The sequence below is a fragment of the Lytechinus variegatus genome, chromosome 11 (assembly GCF_018143015.1).
Source record: "Lytechinus variegatus isolate NC3 chromosome 11, Lvar_3.0, whole genome shotgun sequence".
NCBI lineage: Eukaryota > Metazoa > Echinodermata > Echinoidea > Temnopleuroida > Toxopneustidae > Lytechinus > Lytechinus variegatus.
This window is the reverse complement of record NC_054750.1, coordinates 32866260-32884918: the sequence shown is the minus strand read 5'-3', so window position 1 is coordinate 32884918 and position 18659 is coordinate 32866260. Positions and strand designations below refer to the sequence as shown.

The window sequence follows — 18659 nt, the reverse complement described above, 5'->3', positions numbered from 1 at the left end:
GGTTTATGCAGATTTCCTGTATAAATTACGCTTAATTTAGCGCGTATCTGGGGCGTGTATATAAATGTCCAATGCTGATGCGCGCTTTCATCAAATTGCGCCAAATTGACTCCTGTTGCTATGGTTAGATATGCTATTTTATTCATGAGTCCACTGTTTGAAGAGTGGACTCATGAATAAAAACAGTGGACTCATGAATAAAATAGCATATCTAACTATAGCAACAGGAGTCAATTTGGCACACTGTGACAAAAGCGTACTTCAGCATTGGACATTTGTTATACATGCGTCTGATACGCGCTAAATTAAGCGTAATTTATACAGGAAATCTGCATAAATCATGGATACAGGAAATCTGCATAAATCATGGACTCAACCGAGGGTTTTCAAAACCACCTTTGTGAATTTGGGCCTATATGTCTCTATTTAATAAAACTTACACAAAAGGTAATTTGTTTTTTTTTCAATCATTTTGTTAATAAAACCAGGGTGAGATATACACATGTTCAATGTTTTTTTTTCATCTGCAAGAGCAGTGCGCATTTTAGCTTGCATTCAGTTTGAGTGCCGCGATGAGCGAGTGCACCAAGCATTTTATCATGAAATACACTTTTTTTGGAAAAATACAGTTTTTTTATCACAGGATACAATTTTTCATTTCCAGAGGTTGGCATGTCTGGTCTGAACCTAGACAATAAAGTCTTTATTAAAATTATGAGAATTATGGGAAGCCCAAAAATAAAAAATTGCATTAGGGTGCACAGGCTCAAAACAATTCCCATAGACTCGTGTGTTAAAGTGGAAATTCATTAAAAATAAGGATGAAATTGGAGGGTCAAACGTTTTCTACCAGTGGATAGGAAATACATCTGGCAATCCATATCTGACCAGAAAAGGGTACCTCGACTGGCTTATTTTAAAAATAAATCAGCATTTATGAAGACTATGCTTGACAGGATCAAATTCAGCACCTGAGTCAGTAAAGTGGCCCTTATTCTTCCGCCAGTCAAATTTACATGTAGTTTCAAACTTGGTGATATATCATCCGGTCTCACGGGCCTAATCACTAGTGGCAGGCCCTAGATATTCATCCGAGCCAACCCATTGCTATTTTTTTATTTTGATATGGCTGATTGACAAAGTGTATGCATATGATTGTCCATCTAACACTGATTCTATATTTGGTAATTACTGAACTTCCTTTTCCCTAATTGGGAAGAAATATCACCAATTTTGGACTATATTTTGACTGGCGGAAGGATTACGGCTATTTTGCTGTTTGAGTTGATGAATCTGCTCCCCCCGACGGTGTCTTCAAACACGCCAATTTATTTTTAAAATGAGCCGGTCGAGGGACCCTTTTCTGGTCAGATATGGATTGCCAGATATAAATCCTATCCACTGGTAGTAAACATTCGACCCCCGAATTTCATCCTTATTTTTTATGAATTTTTTAAAGTGCCAATTTAACACATGAGTCTATGGGGAATGAATTAGGCCTGTGAGACCTTCCCAATTTGGGAAAAGGAAGTTCAGTCGTTACCATAAATAGAATCAGTGTTAGATGGACAATCATACTCATTCACTTTTGTTAATCAGAATTATCAAATTTAAACATTGAGAATGGGTTGGCTCGAATGAATATCTTTTGCCTGCCAGTTGTAATTAGGCCCATGGAGCCATTAAGGCTTTCTGTTTCATACCTTAACTTGGCTCTTTCTCTATATTTGAATGATAAAGAGAATTATTTCAGTAATTATTCCCTGTCGTCTATTAATGATTTTAAATGAATGAATGATTTTTATTGAAATGAGCTGGCAAACTGTAACTGCACTGTTTAATAGTGGTCTATTCCTGTCACGATTGGCTATCCATAGTTACTCCGGTAATCCAAAACTTTAGAATTGGGTTAGGATTAAAGGAAACCAAAACCCCAAATGAGAAACATTCTTAGTGGAAAGAGTATAACAAGAGGAACAATTTAAAACAAGTTTTATCAAAATGGGTCATAAAATAGGCAAGTTATGGGCGTTTAAAACATCTTGTCGTACTTTCTATGGGGATCCTCAAATCCCCATGGCAAGCATGCTTCAAAATTGCTGATTTTGTGCACACTTCTTCATTTGTTTTGTACACAATTTTTCAGATTTTACCTACTATTTTTAAAATTGCATATGGCCTCATTCTTAGCATGACATATGTCATGGGAAAATATAATTCACACCACATACATGTGCATGTATGTCAAGGTCAGGAGGAGATAATATGAAATATGTAAAATAAAGGAGAAATTCTGGAAATTTGTGTACAAAATGACTGGAGAGTTGTCCACAAAATCAGCCATTTTGAAGCATGTTTGCAAATTTGAGGATCCCCATAGAAAGTACAAGACTTCATAAACATCCATAACTTGCTTATTTCACAACTGAATTTGAAACTTGTTTTAAAATTTTCCTCTCATTTTACTCTTTCAAATAAGATTGCTTCTCATCTTGGGTTTTGGTTTCCTTTATTAAAGCCGGAGATCAGAATACTGGCCATAGCGTCTACAGGAATTATTTGTACACTCCTAGCAACACCATAATAGGAGGAGATGAACTTCAAGGTGCTTGAAATGAAACAAAAATCCTTTATACCTGGCTATCATTAAATCTGATCAATTAACTTTGAGTTCATTGTTTTACCTTTTTTTATGAAATGTGATCAGTCATGCCTGGGGCCCGTCTTACAAAGACTTGCAATTGATCCAATCAATCGCAACTATGGAAAGCCAGGAAAGTCAAATGCACGTTTGTTCAAAATAAATTTGAGATATGAATGTATATCCATAAATTCATTGATTTCTTGGCAATTTGCTGTGTCCATTTTGCACATTTTGCAAATTTCCTGTAGAAAAAATTATGTCACTGATGGATTTCCATAGAGTTACGATTGATTGGATCAATGTAACTCTTTGTTAGATGGGGCCCTAATTGATTTTAATCATGAAACATTTTTTCTAAATATCTGTGATCATTGAATAATCATGATTTTTTTTCTGACATTATTCTTGCTGCCTCACATGCTTTATACAAGGGTTCCAATGAGATTTACATTTCATATTTCACTTCCTGTGAAAAATAATAAAAATAAATCAGCCTTGCTAAATCGAATGTTTCTTTTTTATTCCTGTATAAATATGTTGAATAAATAATGATAGTATATGAATTATACATCAAATCTGACATGATACCATTCAATCGAATACATGTAATATTGTAACGCTCCCCACTCTCAAATCTCGCCAAATCAATCTTCTCCGTGTGCTCCAATGTAGCTCTCACGGATCTCGCGTATACGTCAATCACACACCATTGATTCACGCTAAAATAAGAATCCTGTGACCAGTTTTCATTCACATTAACACAATTTATTTAGTAAGTATTCACCAATCCAATCATGAACAATAATAACTGATTATATAGGTCAATTTACCGATTAATCTGGATTACAATTCTTGTATCTATCCCGATCTTCTATCCTTCTTCCGTTTGTTTTCTCTTCTCCTCTGCACCCTCTACGTTAGAACCTTCAGGTGCTACAATATATTATTGTGATATGAATATGAATATATCTAATCTCCACATGTATGTCTATCTCCTAGGTGCCTGATAAATATCACTTGGATAGGTCTAGCTAGTGTCGGTCACATGATGGCATTTTGACCAATCACTAGCAAGTGTAACTATATCCTACATAATGTAAATTATGATTAAAATATGCATTTTAATATCTTGTTTGTTGCTTGATGATCATTGCTTGGATAGGTCTGGCGAGTGTAGATCACATGATATTATTTGCACCAATCACCAACTACTATCAATTATTCCTACATGATATATGTAAATTGTGTTTTAATATCTTGTAGGTTGCCTGATGATTATTGCTTGGCTAGGTCTAGCAAGCGTCGGTCTCACCATGGCACGTTACTTCAAACCAATGTGGCCAGACTCCAAACTCTGTGACGTTAAAATCTGGTTCGCTGTAAGTTAAATCCTTAAAGAGTGGCAGATCTAAGTTTGGGCACAAGGAAAGCAGACCCCCGATATGCATCTGAGATTTGCCCATTGAATATGCATATGTGGAGGAGCTGTGGTGTATTGGTTCTGACTCTCACCTTGTAAACAGAGGGTCGTGTGTTCGAATCCCACCGCGGTCTGTCGTCCTTTGGCAAGGCGTTAATCCACACTTTGCCACTCTCTACCCAGGTGCTAAATGGGTACCCGGTAGGATGTGAAAGTCATTGTAGCTTGTCCAGTACTGTGTGCGCCTCACTGGCGACTGATTGGAATACTCCCCAGGGAGTGGAGAATGTGCACACAATGGGAATGACTGATTGAATCCGATGACCGGGGTAATGATATATGTGTAAAGCGCTTAGACACGTCGTTCCGATGTATTAAGTGCTATATAAAAGCAGATTATTATTGTTATTATTATTATTGATATTATAATACTACATATTAATATAGCTCAAACTGAAAAAAATATGTCATTTGCTACCCCTCTGGATCCGCCATTATAAAGAGAATTAATGAATGAGCTTTTCTTTGTTTGTTTTACTGTAAATAGTCATCATCACTGTGCTACAAAATCCCTATACCACACATTACCTTGACATTATATATAAAGACCAAAATAGGCTGTAGAATTTTATTCTGCAGATTTAAAGCCACCTTGGAACCCCCTCCCCCAATCCTTTAGAATGGCAATGACAAAGAGAATGGCCTGTATTCTGAACTTGGGTTTAAATTGAACTCGGTTTAAAGTTGGGGTTTAACTACGGAGAGCCAATTGGGCAAAAATCCTGAACAGTACACATCTAGTTTTACAAACTCATTTGGCACTCAAATTGTCCATAATCGTCTGGAAATGATATCTCAAGTATTTTGAAGTTTTTTTTCTTCATTATGAAACCAAAAGGAAACAAAATGGTAAACATAAGAAATATACAATATAAACAGAATTTCTGATTTTTTGGCTCCCCCCTAATTTTAGCACAGAGTTAGACCGTGGTTTAAGTTAAACCTGACTGCGGAATACTGGCCATAGGGTTTGGGTGGTTAAGTCGTATGAAGTGATATTAAAAGTTAACCAGTGATTGTATTGCACATCAAAGTCAGGCAATTAAGTACACGTACGTCTGATCCCGAACCTTATGTGATGTGTGTGCTTCCCAGTTCATAGGAAAGATTATAATTCTCTCAAGTTGAGTTGGATCAATATATGAAGTGAAGTAAAAATTGAAAAATTAGGGTCTGATGAACGTAAAGGTTCTGTCATTTCATGGAATAACTCTTGTTTTTTTATTTCAGATGCATAGAGCATGTATGGTATTAGCAGTGTTGCTGTTCACAATCGCTTTCATCGTTATATTCGTTCATGTTGGTGGATTTCTAGAGCTGGGTGAAACTGCTGAGGTGAGTCCTATGAAAACGAATAATATTCACTGTAGACCTTTATTTTCAGCCCGGAAAATTTTTGGATTATTTTTCTTTAGTTCCACGTTTTATTTTCTCAGAATACTTAATTACCTCTTTGAAAGGGGTCATTGCCATTTCGTCCACTGCCAACTCGTCCACTCACCACATGGATTCCTTTCATTCAGTCTAATGCCATTCCGTCCATCAACAATTCGTCTAACAACCATTTGGTCCAATCATCACTTTGTACCATTTCTTCTAATAACCAGTTGGTCTAATACCCATTTCCTTTTCATTCATTTTGCATAATTAACTTTGTAGCTTAATTAGACCAAATGGTACATGTATATGGACAAAATGGCTTTTGGACCAACTGGTTATTTGACGGAATGGCATTAGACCAAATGAAAATAGACCATATGGTGAGTCGACAAACTGATGATAGACCAAATGGTAGTTGACGAGTTGGAAATTGCACGAATTGGCATTAGATGAATTGGAATTTAACCCTTTTTGACAATTCTTTGTTATTCTTTCTCAGTTCAAACAATAAACCATCAGAGGGACGGCTATTTTGCACCCACATATTGTGCCAGAATAATGCAATTATAAAACATTTCATGTACATGTACTGTACAAAGTCTTTATCTGTTTATAGGACTAATGTACATAAGTGTTTCTTAAAAATAAAATTATGTTTTAACACAGAATTTGTAGAAGTCTGTCATAGATTTTATACTATGAGTTAGTTGTTCCACAATTTAGCTGCTGTTTTCCCAAAGCTCTATCGCCAATACATGTGAAACATATTATAAACATAATTTTGCTGGGGCGTTAGAATAATTACACACACTTACACAACATTTGAAACCTCCAAGTGCACTCAGCATGGTAGAACTGCTGCGAAGCTACCTTGTGCATTTAATCCTTACTGCTGCCCTTGATAATGTATACCCGTATTCATTGAAAGTAGAGGTTATTCAGCATATCCTAAATCCAAAGATACTACAAGGGGAAGATCGGACAGTACATGGAGCGCTCTTGGGAAGAGCGTCCCACAGTGTTGAGTAAGTAAATTATCACCAGCCATTTTTGGTTGTGTACAAAATATATGAGGGAAATGGTGGAATAGACGATTTTTGCATTTTAAGATTTTTTTCTTCAAATTATTTTCCATTAAATTAGAGATGAATATATTTTGGCGGTCTCTGGGACAGAAAAGGGTGGAATTATCCACATGCATTGCCCTGGTGCCCTCTCCCAAATCCCCTCTCTCATTTTCCCTGTATGTTTTGTACACAGTAGCATGCCGATGTGCGATGGTTTACTTACTCAACGCTAGCGGGCACCCCTCCCCATGAGCATTTATCGAGCATTTCGAAAATTGCCAAAGTGAGGACCCGATCTTCCCATTGTAGTACCTTAGCTAAATCCTTGACGATATATCAACAGCATTTGTTATTTTCTCTTGTTATCCTTCATAGGGTCGCCGACGCTTCTCCCATGCTATACTAGGAGTGATTGTAACAGCTCTTGGCATCGCTAATCCTGTAATGGCACTCTTTAGGCCCCACCCCGGTACTCCGAAGTAAGTTTTGAGGTGCATGGTATCAAATTATACCAAATATCCCTTATTCAGTTTGATACATTGACATTATCATGATCATTGATAGTAATGGGATTCCATTTTGATTTAGATATTTTTGTGTCTTTTTAGATTTCCATTGTTTTGTGCTAAAGATGAAAAACAAATGTACAGTATTGTCTGCATATTGGCTTAATTTTTCATTCAGTATTTTCTGTGGAGATTTCTTTAATACTTTTATGTTGACATATAGAATTTCTACTAGACCAAAAGGAAAAGGTAGGGAGAGAGGGGGCACCCCTGTGGTACTCCTCGCTTTATTGGGAAGGGTTTGAGGAGAATCCGTTATTAATACCACATCCTTCAATATTAGACTATAACAATTGTACCCGAATGAACAAAACATTCATCAAAACCAAATTTATGTAACACTGTATACCAAAAATACTTTTTTTAACCTAAAAGAAATTATATTGGCCAAAATCTTATAATCATTTAAAAGTGAAATAGGATGCTAGTTTTTCAAAAGAATTATGTATATTTTGTGGGGGGATAAAGTGATAATTCCTCTACGCATTGAAGGGAAATGCTAATTTATTTCACAACATTCTTTAAAAACAGCACATAATAAAATTAATCATTTATTTGTTGTAGAGTTTACTGGAGTTGTATTATAAATGAGATTATTATTAAAGCATTTAGTGTCGACTCGGGTTCATGTGATTTTAATCAATACCATTGATTAATTTTTCTTCTATTTTAGCCGACCAATTTTCAACTGGGCTCATTGGGCAGTAGGAACTAGTGCTCTTCTTTTATCATGTAAGTATAAAAGTTGTATACATAAGGAATAAATTGTTAAATTGGTGCAAGAATGACCTTAGTCCAAATTTCTTTACTCGGGGTATTGTACATATCAGGGATCTTAAGCTGTTTTTTAACCAAAATGACAAAGTACATTTATTCCTTGTAACTTATTCAGATACAGTCTAGAAGGAAATTGTACTGAAGTTTACTGGGGATTGCCATTGAACCACGACCCTTTGTTTTATAGTCTAAACACTAATCCTCTGAGCCACATGTACATGTATAAAGTACAGTAATAACTGAGTTGTTCTCTATGGAAATAATGTTCAATTGGATGGCTATTTGCCTCGAGCACCTTGATTGTCAAACAAAAGTTGGCTTTATCAATTTATGATTTATCATCGTAATCACATAACTTCCAAATATCTTGATCTTTTGCTCCCTATCCAGTTGTGACGATAGGCCTCGCCCTGGTCCCAATTGATGGTATAAACATACTCCCCAACCTTCAGGGATATACCTTCTATGTTCTCATCGGGTTCTGTGTCTTCATGGCCGTCATGTGGATAATCTTTGAATTGGTTCGATGTGCCACGGACAGCGAAGGTAAGAACTGGACCCTGTTTCACAAGACCAATCGCAGGTTCCAAGACACTGTTGGAAGTGGGCCTGAGTCATCCAGGGTCTTTTGTTGACTGGTGCCCGCCTGGGAATTTTCGGCGAAGACCAGTGGACCGTCAAAATAAATACATTTCCTTATCTTGATCTATATCAAAAGTTACATATGATACCTTATTTGGAGCGTGGAGCGTTGTGGCCCAGTGGATTAGTCTCCGGACTTTGAAACAGTGTCGTGGGTTTAAATCCCAGCCATGGCGTAATTTCCTTCACCAAGAAATTTATCCACATTGTGCTGCACTCGACCCAGGTGAGGTTAATGGGTACCCAGTATGATTCCTTCCTTGAATGCTTTAACGCTTATTAATATGGCGGCTCAGCTACAGCCGGAGTAATAATATGATACCGAGTATCAAAGCGCAGTTGAGTATATGCACATAGTAACTTGCGCTATATAAATGGACATATTATTATTATTTGGAAACATTAATTCAATCAAGTAGAGCTATGAAAATGATAACATTAATTCAATCAAATAGCGCTATGAAAATAGTAGTATCTAAGCAGGATTTCTCAATTCCCTTGCTTGAATTCATCAGCCCAAATCATTATAATCCCTGTTCCAAGTGCGCATCCATTTTGTTCTGTTTGCATTGCGTGCACTTTTAGTTAATCCACTGCAGAATTCCTGCGATATCAATCAATCGTAATCTGATCTATTTAATCTATTCTTTGCTCTCTGTATGCACCCTGAAAGGACGCACTGATGATATTCCTCTGGGTGACAAGAATGAGTCCGTACAAGTGTCAGATGACAGAAGCCCCTCGGTAAGTATATGGTTCCGTTCAATCTTTTAATGGGCAAAACAATGGCTTGAAAGGCAATGGCCCAACCTCACAAAGGTAGTTTCAGTTGTACCATGGTACGAAACCATGGTCTGTTCAGATTTGTGTACATAATTACGCTTAAAGCAGATACGAACCAATAGTGCCATCTCGAGACCTGAACTACTCATGCCTGGCCAGTTTCCTAACCCATAATGCTCATGTAGTCTAGTAATATAGACCCACTTGAATGATAACATGCTCACTAAACTACTCAATACCTTTATACCACAATAATTATGTTACCAAGTACATGTAGCAAAACCATTACCTTTCCTCTCAAAACATTTCAGTTTATCTATACATGTACAATTATAGGTTGATTTATTCTCTGTAGTATTAGTAGATGTCTGAAAACGTATATTTTAAGACTAAGTATTCATAACACGCAGCCAATGAGAGACCACACACAGTTCACCTCCCCTTTAATTTATTGCATAATTATAAATGCACGTTTTGGTCAAATCGTGCTACTGTATTCTTACTTGGATGAAGTGTGATATGAGAAATCTGTACAATTCATGGTCTTGTACCTTGGTGTAATTGAATCCACCCTTTGTTTGAATGTGGGCCATTTAGTTCAACCATGGCTGTGTTCAACCAAAAACCTAAGAATCATGGTTGTAAAGACATCTAGATCAATCATGATTAATGTTAATTAGTTTTGAAGAATAATGTCTTTCAATATAGTCAACAAAAAGTGCCTTCCTGGAAAATATCAAACAGAAAAATTGAATCTGGATGAGGTCAAGTCTTTGAGAAAGCAGTTTGATTTTAAATACTTTAATGCTCGAAAAATATTCATCAAAATAAATTGTTCAATGTGATTTATTTGAGGAATAGAGAAGAACTTTGAAAATAAGGGTAACAAATTATTTTTGATGAATAGAGTTCCTAAAATCCCCAAATACAACCCATCTCCTGCCTTTGCTCCTAATCTTCTAATTTCTAACCCAAAGCTTATTTCATAAACCAACCTAATTTTGCAAATTAAGAGATAATACTTTGGAGTAAACAAATTATTTAGGTCTAAAAAGCGTAATAAACTGTTCTCATGAATCTGAGGTCTATGTTTGTTTGTACTTGATGTGTTGGTGTGAAAAATCTCTATACTAAACTCACTATACTATATACACTGTAGATATTTCATGGTAATTGGGATTAGAATTGAATCATATATTGATATCTGTAGCATTTTCATAAATTCTATTATTAATCTCTTTCATTATTTGTTGTCATTATCATTGTCTTTTTTAGAGTCAACTTGTTTTGTGGTAGAGTAGATGTTTTCTATATACACCAAAAACGTTTTCAGAAACTGCTTTAATGTCAATTCTTGTGAATAAGTTTGTGTTCTGTTTTCTAGCAATTCCATATGTTCTTCCATATGTTCCTGGAGTTTGTTGAGTCTACACTGTAGATGCAAATGGCACTCGCTTGCTGTAATATGCCCTTGTCTCTTTGGCCCGTAGTCTAAACTCAAGTTTAATTTAAAATCTGGTCTTAAGTTGTGTTTAAGTATGGATTGCCAATTGTGCCACAAATCAGGCTCAATCTTGTGGAGCGTCGTGGCCCAGTGGATTAGTCTTCTGACTTTGAAACAGAAGGTCGTTGGTTCGAATCCCAGCCATGGCGTAATTTTCCTCAGCAAGATATTTATCCATATTGTGCTGCACTCAACCCAGGTGAGGTGAACGGTTACCCAGTAGGATTAATTCCTTGAATGCATGAGCGCTGAAAGGCAGCTCGAGCTAAAGCCAGGGTAATGATAATAATGATAACATCGCGCCTCGGAATAGAATACTGCTAGATAGATGGCGCTATATAAATGCCTATTATTATTATTATCAAAGATACTCTATTTCTCACTCAATCGATTCATACGATAACTTCCATTGAGTTTTATCCACCATTAGAGCATATGGTAAGAGCAAATTAAACATGAGAAATATGGGATGTAAACACCATTTTGTTGAAATTATTGGTTCCCTTATTTTAGCACAGAGTTAGACCATAGTTAAACTTGGCCCGTATTCTGAACTCAGGTTTAATTTACATTGTTGACTCTGGTCTTAGTCTGTGCTATAATTATGGGGAGCTAAAAACTAAAAAAATCTGTTTACATTGTGTATTTCTTATGTTACTATTTTGTTTCCATTTGCTTGCATAATGAAGAAAAATACTTCAGTTATCATTCCCAGCAGTTCTGAAAGATTTGAGTGTCGTGTGAGTTAATAAATTGAAAGTATACTAGTATAGATTTGTGCCCAAATAACTTTAAACCACGGTTTAATTCAAACCCGAGTTCAGAATACGGGCCTCTGTCTCTACACCATTGAAATAAAAAGAAAAACTCCTTCAGTCTCGCCATTCTTTATAGTTAAGTAGCTAATCCTAATGCTTATTTGCCATGTCTTGATTGGGTAGTGCTTGGCCCCATTGGCACTGTGGTTCTTTATTCCAGTTTCATGCTTACAATCACACTCAGAGATTGGAATAAAATTACCGGTAATCCAAATGAAATGGTCACCTTTATGTTGATAAAGTTGTATTTGGCAGTGTGACTTGCCCTGCTTATTATCACAGCCTTGTTTTTCCACTGTGATGTGTGACCAGGGTCCCGTCTTACAAAGAGCTACGATTGATCCGATTGATCGCAACTATGGATGGCCAGCAACGTCAACATCTATTATGCATGTTTGTTCACAATATTTTCTAGCTATGATGTATATTCATTCATTGTTTTCTTGAAAATTCACTGTGCTTCTCTTAATACAAAGGACATTGTGCAAATTTCCTGTAGAAAAAAGTTACATGTATGACACCGTTGGGTTTCCATAGAGTGACGATTGATTGGATCAATCGTAGCTCTTTGTAATTTGGGGCTCTAGGCCCCGTCTTACGAAGAGTTATGGTTGATTGGATTGATCTTAACTCTATGGAAACCCATCAGTGTCATATTTTTTTGCAAAATATCCTCTGTAAACAAAGGAGAACACACCAAATAGTCAAGAAATCAATGAATTTATGAGTAGATGTTCATATCTAGAATTTTTTTGAACAAACATGCATTTTATATGTTGACTTTGCTGACCTTTCATAGTTGCGATTGATCAGATCAATCACAACCCTTTGAAAGACAAGCCCCAGGAATGTCAAATATACAAAGTGTAGGCTTGTCACTATACTGACACATAACATGTACGGCACTTTATTACCGTATATTCTGCGTTATCGAAATGACTGCGTGAACTCGCTTGATAGTCAAATTTCTTACAGAATTCTCCCTTCCATAAGAAGACTAGTCTCCATTTGCGTAGTGGGGAAAACATTAAATGAATCATAAACTGATTTACTTAAAGTGTGGTTTTCGTAGGGCTCACAAAAACTTTGCAAAGGACGTGAATGTCGAAAAAATGCAAAGTCCAAATTTAGATAAGCTTTTCTCTGAAGTTCTTATAACATACTTTAAAACGATTCTTGTGCAGTTCTTGCTAAGTTCTCACAATGAATGGCAAGGACCTGATTTAATTCATTATATATGCGTTTCTGATTCAGTCTGTGCATGTACAGCAAACAGGTTTTATGGTGAGTTATAAATATAATAAGCAGTGTTACTTTTGCATCATGGTGTACTGGTTATGATATATACATTTACAGATGTATTTTAAAGGGAAATGTTTGGTTTTTGTTAACTCACTTGATCAGTATATGAGTTGAGTTTGGTGAGGCTGTATTTCACCATAAACTAGATGGTCATGCCAAAGATTATTCCTTAATGACATGCAATACCATATTGTTCATTTTCCTAAAAAAAAATACTGCATATTGGATAAGTGATGGTGGCCACAAATTTGGCTGCATGATTCACAAAAGGAAATTCTTGTAGAAGCAAGATTTTTGTCAAAAATAAATCTTTAGATGGTCTAATCACTGAAAGAGTGTTTTAAATCATAGGAATCAACCATGTACTAAATTTTTATATACCATGGGATTCAACTGTGGTACAATTTTTATATACCATGGGAATGAGCAATAGGAATCAATGATGGTATGAATATTTAATCAGTTTACATTTAAATGATACTTCCTTGTTGACAAGCAGTTTAAGTGAAATTGCATGGCCTTTTTTAATACAATCATTAAAAATGGAGTAGTTTATTGGAATTTTATTTCATTTTATTTTGGGTTTTCTGTGGTATTTTAATAGTATTCATGGTTATTTTAAGGGAGTAATCAATCTGAAAATATGTTTAATAATTGAGTATGGGTAATTCAGGATTTCACATTTTCATTGTATTATTTTACTCAACTTCATGTTAAACATGGATGAAATTATGCTGACGAATTAAGAAATACTCACTTGTTATTTCTTTCTAATACATTGGCATCAAGCAGAATAGAAATATTGGGATATTAGTCTAGACTCTATGACATATACTTAATGGAAATTCTTTAAGCTAAAAAATATCTGGTATTTTTTCTAAATTTTATGAAAAATATGTTAAGCAATAAAAGAACAAAGGAACTATACAATTGTTTTATGAAAAAAGTGACAATTTTGTTTCATGCATACAAGTTCATGTAGATATCATTGTATTACAATTGTACCCAAATCTGGAATGTTATGATTTATTTTATTTGAAGCTGTACATATTCTTTTTGGTTTTGACCTCATTTTCTCACTTTCCACCCTTCATTGCTTCAGTCTAATTCAAAGGGGAAGTCCACATTAATGTCAAGGAGGTCTTTATTATGTCAATTTGACTTTTTATAACAGAATTGGATCATAATAGAAGCATATTAATGAAGATTTTATGAAAAAACATTGTAAAATCAACCAGAGGATGACTAAGTAGATTTTATATTCATTTTTTTAAAAATAAATTTTGTGACTGCATATGATTATTCCAAAAATTGTGTTTGTTCAGCACCAATATGATTTTTAATTTCTGAGAAAATTATGTATGAGAGCAGTTTGCAACTGATATTTTCAATTTCATCTTCTGTGAGATTTCTTCTTATTTTCATTGCTCTGCTTTTTCATTTTCCCCTTTTGTTCAAAATAATTTTGACTGAGGGTAGGGAGGGCTTCCTCTATAATCATTATCTTGAACTTGTTTTGCAAATGATGGTGAATATTTCTTTCTCTCCCGCTAGGGTTATTATGCAAGGTCTTCCCATGAAAGAATACAGACGACGAGAGAGGTGCAGTACTACCAAAAAAATCAACACGAATTTTTTTCGAAAAACATAAAAATGAAATCATACCCCTATGTTTGCATTGTATGCTTCTTTTCATTCTGATTGGGGTTTTTCTCTTTTTTTGTTGTTGTTTAACCCCCCCCCCCCTCAAATCCTTTGCCTCTTGTTCACATACTCTCTCCATGTCTATCTGTTTCTCTCTTTCCTATGTAATCTCTACATTTCATTCATTGTTCTGTATCCTCCATTCATTCATCATTGTACCTGGCATCCTGACTATATCTTTCGTTTTCTTTTCATCGGGTCTCTTTTCCCCTTCTAGACAAGCCATTACTGCTTCCCCCTTCTCCGTAAACTTGATTCTTCAGCTGCTAATCTTTACCCCCCCCTCCCTCTCCGCTCCCACTTGCTTTTTAATCACCCCCTTCCCCTCATATCTCTCTTTTTCAGTTTCACCCTCATTTCCCTCTCAATTCCTTTCTCACCCTCTTATCTGTTAACCCTTATCTTCTCTCTTTCCACCCTATCCTTTCTCTCCCCTTATCTCTGTCCCCTCTCTCAATGTCCCTGTACCCCTCCCCCTAATCTCCCAAATATCCACTAGATCTCCCTCTCTTCCTCCACTTTATCATCTTCTCTCTCCTCCCATCTTCCACTTTACTCTCTCTCCTCTTCTTCATCTCTCATTCTATGTCTCTCTCTCTTTCTTTTCTTATTTTATTTTTCCTTCCATCTCTGTCTTCATATACTCTATAGGTGGTTTCAAACTGCCTCGATCATTAGAATCCCTGTTAAATTACGAGAACTTTTTTTAGGCTAAAAAATACCCATTAATCATTCCTGCATTCACACCGCCCCGAAACATACCCTTCGGGAAGTTACGAGCATGCGCAGTATGGTCTGATAAGCAGGCAAAGCGCGAGATTCAAAATCACTAGCTCAGCAGCCACCCACCGAGCCTTACTACATGCTGGGCTAAAAGTTCCCGTAGATTGCTTTCACATTGCCAAGATACCTGCGACCTTGGAAAAATCCCCACGAAAGTTTTCGTAATTTTGACAAGAACCTACTATTTAGTGTGTATTTTCTTTCGGGGAGATTACGCGTAATTTGCTTTCACATTGCCAATATTAGCTGGTATTTTCTGATTGGGGTAAATTTCCCAATCAAAAGATACCTGGAAATTTGAGACGGTCTGAAACCACCTAATCTGTCTTTTCTCTCCCTTTTAAATCCTATTGTTTCTCATGGTAGATTACATCTTGTTTACATCACTAAAATGGGATGTTATGGGGGGTCTGGTCAAATACATGTGTCTTCACAATAAGAAGGAATTTGATTTCTAATTTGTAGAAAACAATATTGTATGGGATTTTATCAAATAATTTACTGTTGACCATAATGTGAAAATGAATTCTGTTCTTGAAGATATTTACAGGAATATACTGTATTTCTATTAATTGATTTGATCTTTGCTTTGCTTTGCTTTATGTCCTTTTGTTTTGTAAATCATAATGATTAATCATAAATATTCATACAAATTTTTTTGGGTATAATTACAGCTGTTATTGATTTATGAATTTTAATTACAGCTGTTATTGATTTATAAACGAAATTGCCTTTATTCATTATTTTATTTCCATAGTGAATCATTCATGTATTGAAAGTTTTGACACCGAAATGAGACACATCCTGTAAACTAGACCCTCTTTCATCTAACATTTGGACATTCTAGTTTTCACCTTTTTAAAATCTTATTTTTCCTCATTTCATTGCTGTGCTGTCACTCTGTGGTAAAGGTAATTTTGAAGGGATTTACCTTCATTTGTTTGATAGTAAATTCTTGACAGTGTTCAAAGGTTTTGAGAGTGAGAGAATGAATTGTTCATTTTTCCATTGTGGAATTGTCACATCAATAATTTTTTTTATCCCAATAAAATGCATTTTGTTTGAGAAAGAAAAGAAGATTTTAAAAATTTAATTAAGAAATCTTCCAGTCATTTTCATATTCAGTGATTCCTGCAATTTTGAATAAGAAAATTTCATTGCAAATAAGCAACAATCAAAATATATTTGAAACAAAGATTTGATTTGCAGAATGTAATTTTTTTATTTGCTCATCCTTAATTTGCAGTTTAAAAGAATGCTAAAAACATGATTTTAATTTTGATAAAGCACCACCCACTGCAGAGCAATTCACCATTTAATAATGTGCCACTAGATTTGATTTATGAGAAAAGGAGCATAAATAATGCATGTCAAAGATTTGGGTGAAAAATCAGACATTTTTGTATGTATTGATTGTTTGCATAATTAATTGATTCATATTAACACACCAAAAATGTATTTATGAGATGGACTGTAAGTAAACTTGCTGATTTTAGAAATGAAAGAAAAATCCATACAAACAGAGAAAAAGAAAAGAATCAATGATAAATCAAGCTCTCATTTGCTTCATGTTTTTACATCTATAAATCTATTTCAAAAACTTTGCTAAACCTTGGGGCTTATCCACCCTAATTTCCCCAAGTTATTTCAATCACACTTGTTTTTTAACATGATGAAAATTATTATATAAAAAAATTACGCAAGTGTTTATAGTGAGAATGAATTGTTAATTTTCATAAAATGATTGCACTAATGATCCTGGGTTTGGAACTCTATATTGAAAGAAATGTAAATGTGATTGTTCAATTTCAAAGAATTTGATCTCTATTTTAATGTTTCCAGTACATTATACCTGAACAAATTGCTCCCTTTACCGGTATATAAAAAAAATGCACTTATCTTTCGCATTCGAAGTACACTTTTGGGCTAAACCGCTCTTATTCTTTTTTTTTAATTCAAGTATTCTTATTTTACACATGAAAATTTCAATTTCAATTTTGAGTACAAGCTCATGAAATCATCCTAAACTTGTTTACATTCAAAAATTATAAATGCCTCAAGGACCCTGGCTGGTTTTTATCAGAAATTTGGATCAATCTTGCGTGCACTTGATTGATAAAAGTGACAATTCCAGACAAATGGGGCAATTCCGTAAAATATGTACATCCGCCCCCCCCCTATACATGTATGTTGGAACTTCATGAAATTTTCTGTCTCTGACTTCTGGTTCCTATAACAGCCTGTAATGCTGTCAAATGACCATGACTTGGTCAGTTTAGGGAGTGAAGTAAGACTTGAGAAAAATGGGGGTTGGACATACAAAAAAGTTGATCATAATATGGAATTGCCCATTTGTAACAGCACAGCAAAGAATATTCTTACTAACACCCTTTTAACCCTAATAATCCTCTTTTTACATTACTTGTTCTGAATTGATATTCTTATTACACTAGATTGTGTGGGTTGTGAGGGTTGTCTGTAATGTCAATAAACCACAGAATTCATACTGACTAAATATGGCTGAAATCTTAATAACTATGGCAGGACATTCGGTTCACTTCGTAATTCCGAAACACGTAAATTGCCTATACCTCGATGTTCGTTAATCTGAAAACGTAAAAGTTTGTTAATCCGAACATTTGTGGCATTATTCCGAAGGTTCAATAATCCGAAAACGAAATAAGGTTCGATGTTCCGAAGGATCGTTAATCCGAAAACAAAATAAGCTTCGCTGTTCCAAAGGTTCGTTAGTCTGAAAACGAAATAAGGTTTGTTAATCATTACGTTTTCGGACTAACGAACCTTCGGAATTACGAACCTCATTTCGTTTTCAGATTAACGAACCTTTGAAATTATGAACCTCACTTTGTTTTCGGACTAACGAACCTCATTTCGTTTTCGGACTTACGAATCTTCGGAATTACGAACCTTCGGAAATACGAACCTTCGAAATAACGAACCTTCGGAATAACGAAGCTTCGAAATTACGAATGTATGCTGGAAATTCATGCCAGTGCTAGCTAAAAATTCTCAGATTTGTTTTTGTTGATAATTTGATGGTTCAGTGTTGCTTTCCCCTGACCCCCTTCATCTCTTAATTTCTTTGCTCCTTCTGGCTAACAAGATTATTTCTCACTCTGGAGTTGATCATCATATGAAAGCTGATATTGTCAATGAAAGTATTCTGAGATGGATCTCCTTTCTCTAAA

At 35.3% G+C, this 18659-nt stretch overlaps 1 protein-coding gene across 7 annotated transcripts in view; it reads left to right on the top strand.

Annotated features, from left to right (window-relative positions):
* LOC121423728 (putative ferric-chelate reductase 1) overlaps positions 1–18659 on the top strand; it is a 60390-nt gene that overhangs the window by 25797 nt on the left and 15934 nt on the right. For 2 of the 7 annotated variants that reach the window (XM_041619172.1, XM_041619170.1), the window contains exons 7-14: positions 3908–4023; positions 5355–5459; positions 6947–7050; positions 7811–7869; positions 8305–8460; positions 9230–9300; positions 12916–12945; positions 14518–14565. In XM_041619172.1, the coding sequence (XP_041475106.1) occupies positions 3908–4023; positions 5355–5459; positions 6947–7050; positions 7811–7869; positions 8305–8460; positions 9230–9300; positions 12916–12945; positions 14518–14565 (689 nt within the window). The remainder of the gene's footprint in view (positions 1–3907; positions 4024–5354; positions 5460–6946; positions 7051–7810; positions 7870–8304; positions 8461–9229; positions 9301–12915; positions 12946–14517; positions 14566–18659) is intronic. The other 5 variants (XM_041619175.1, XM_041619171.1, XM_041619177.1 and 2 more) reach the window with 3 other exon arrangements.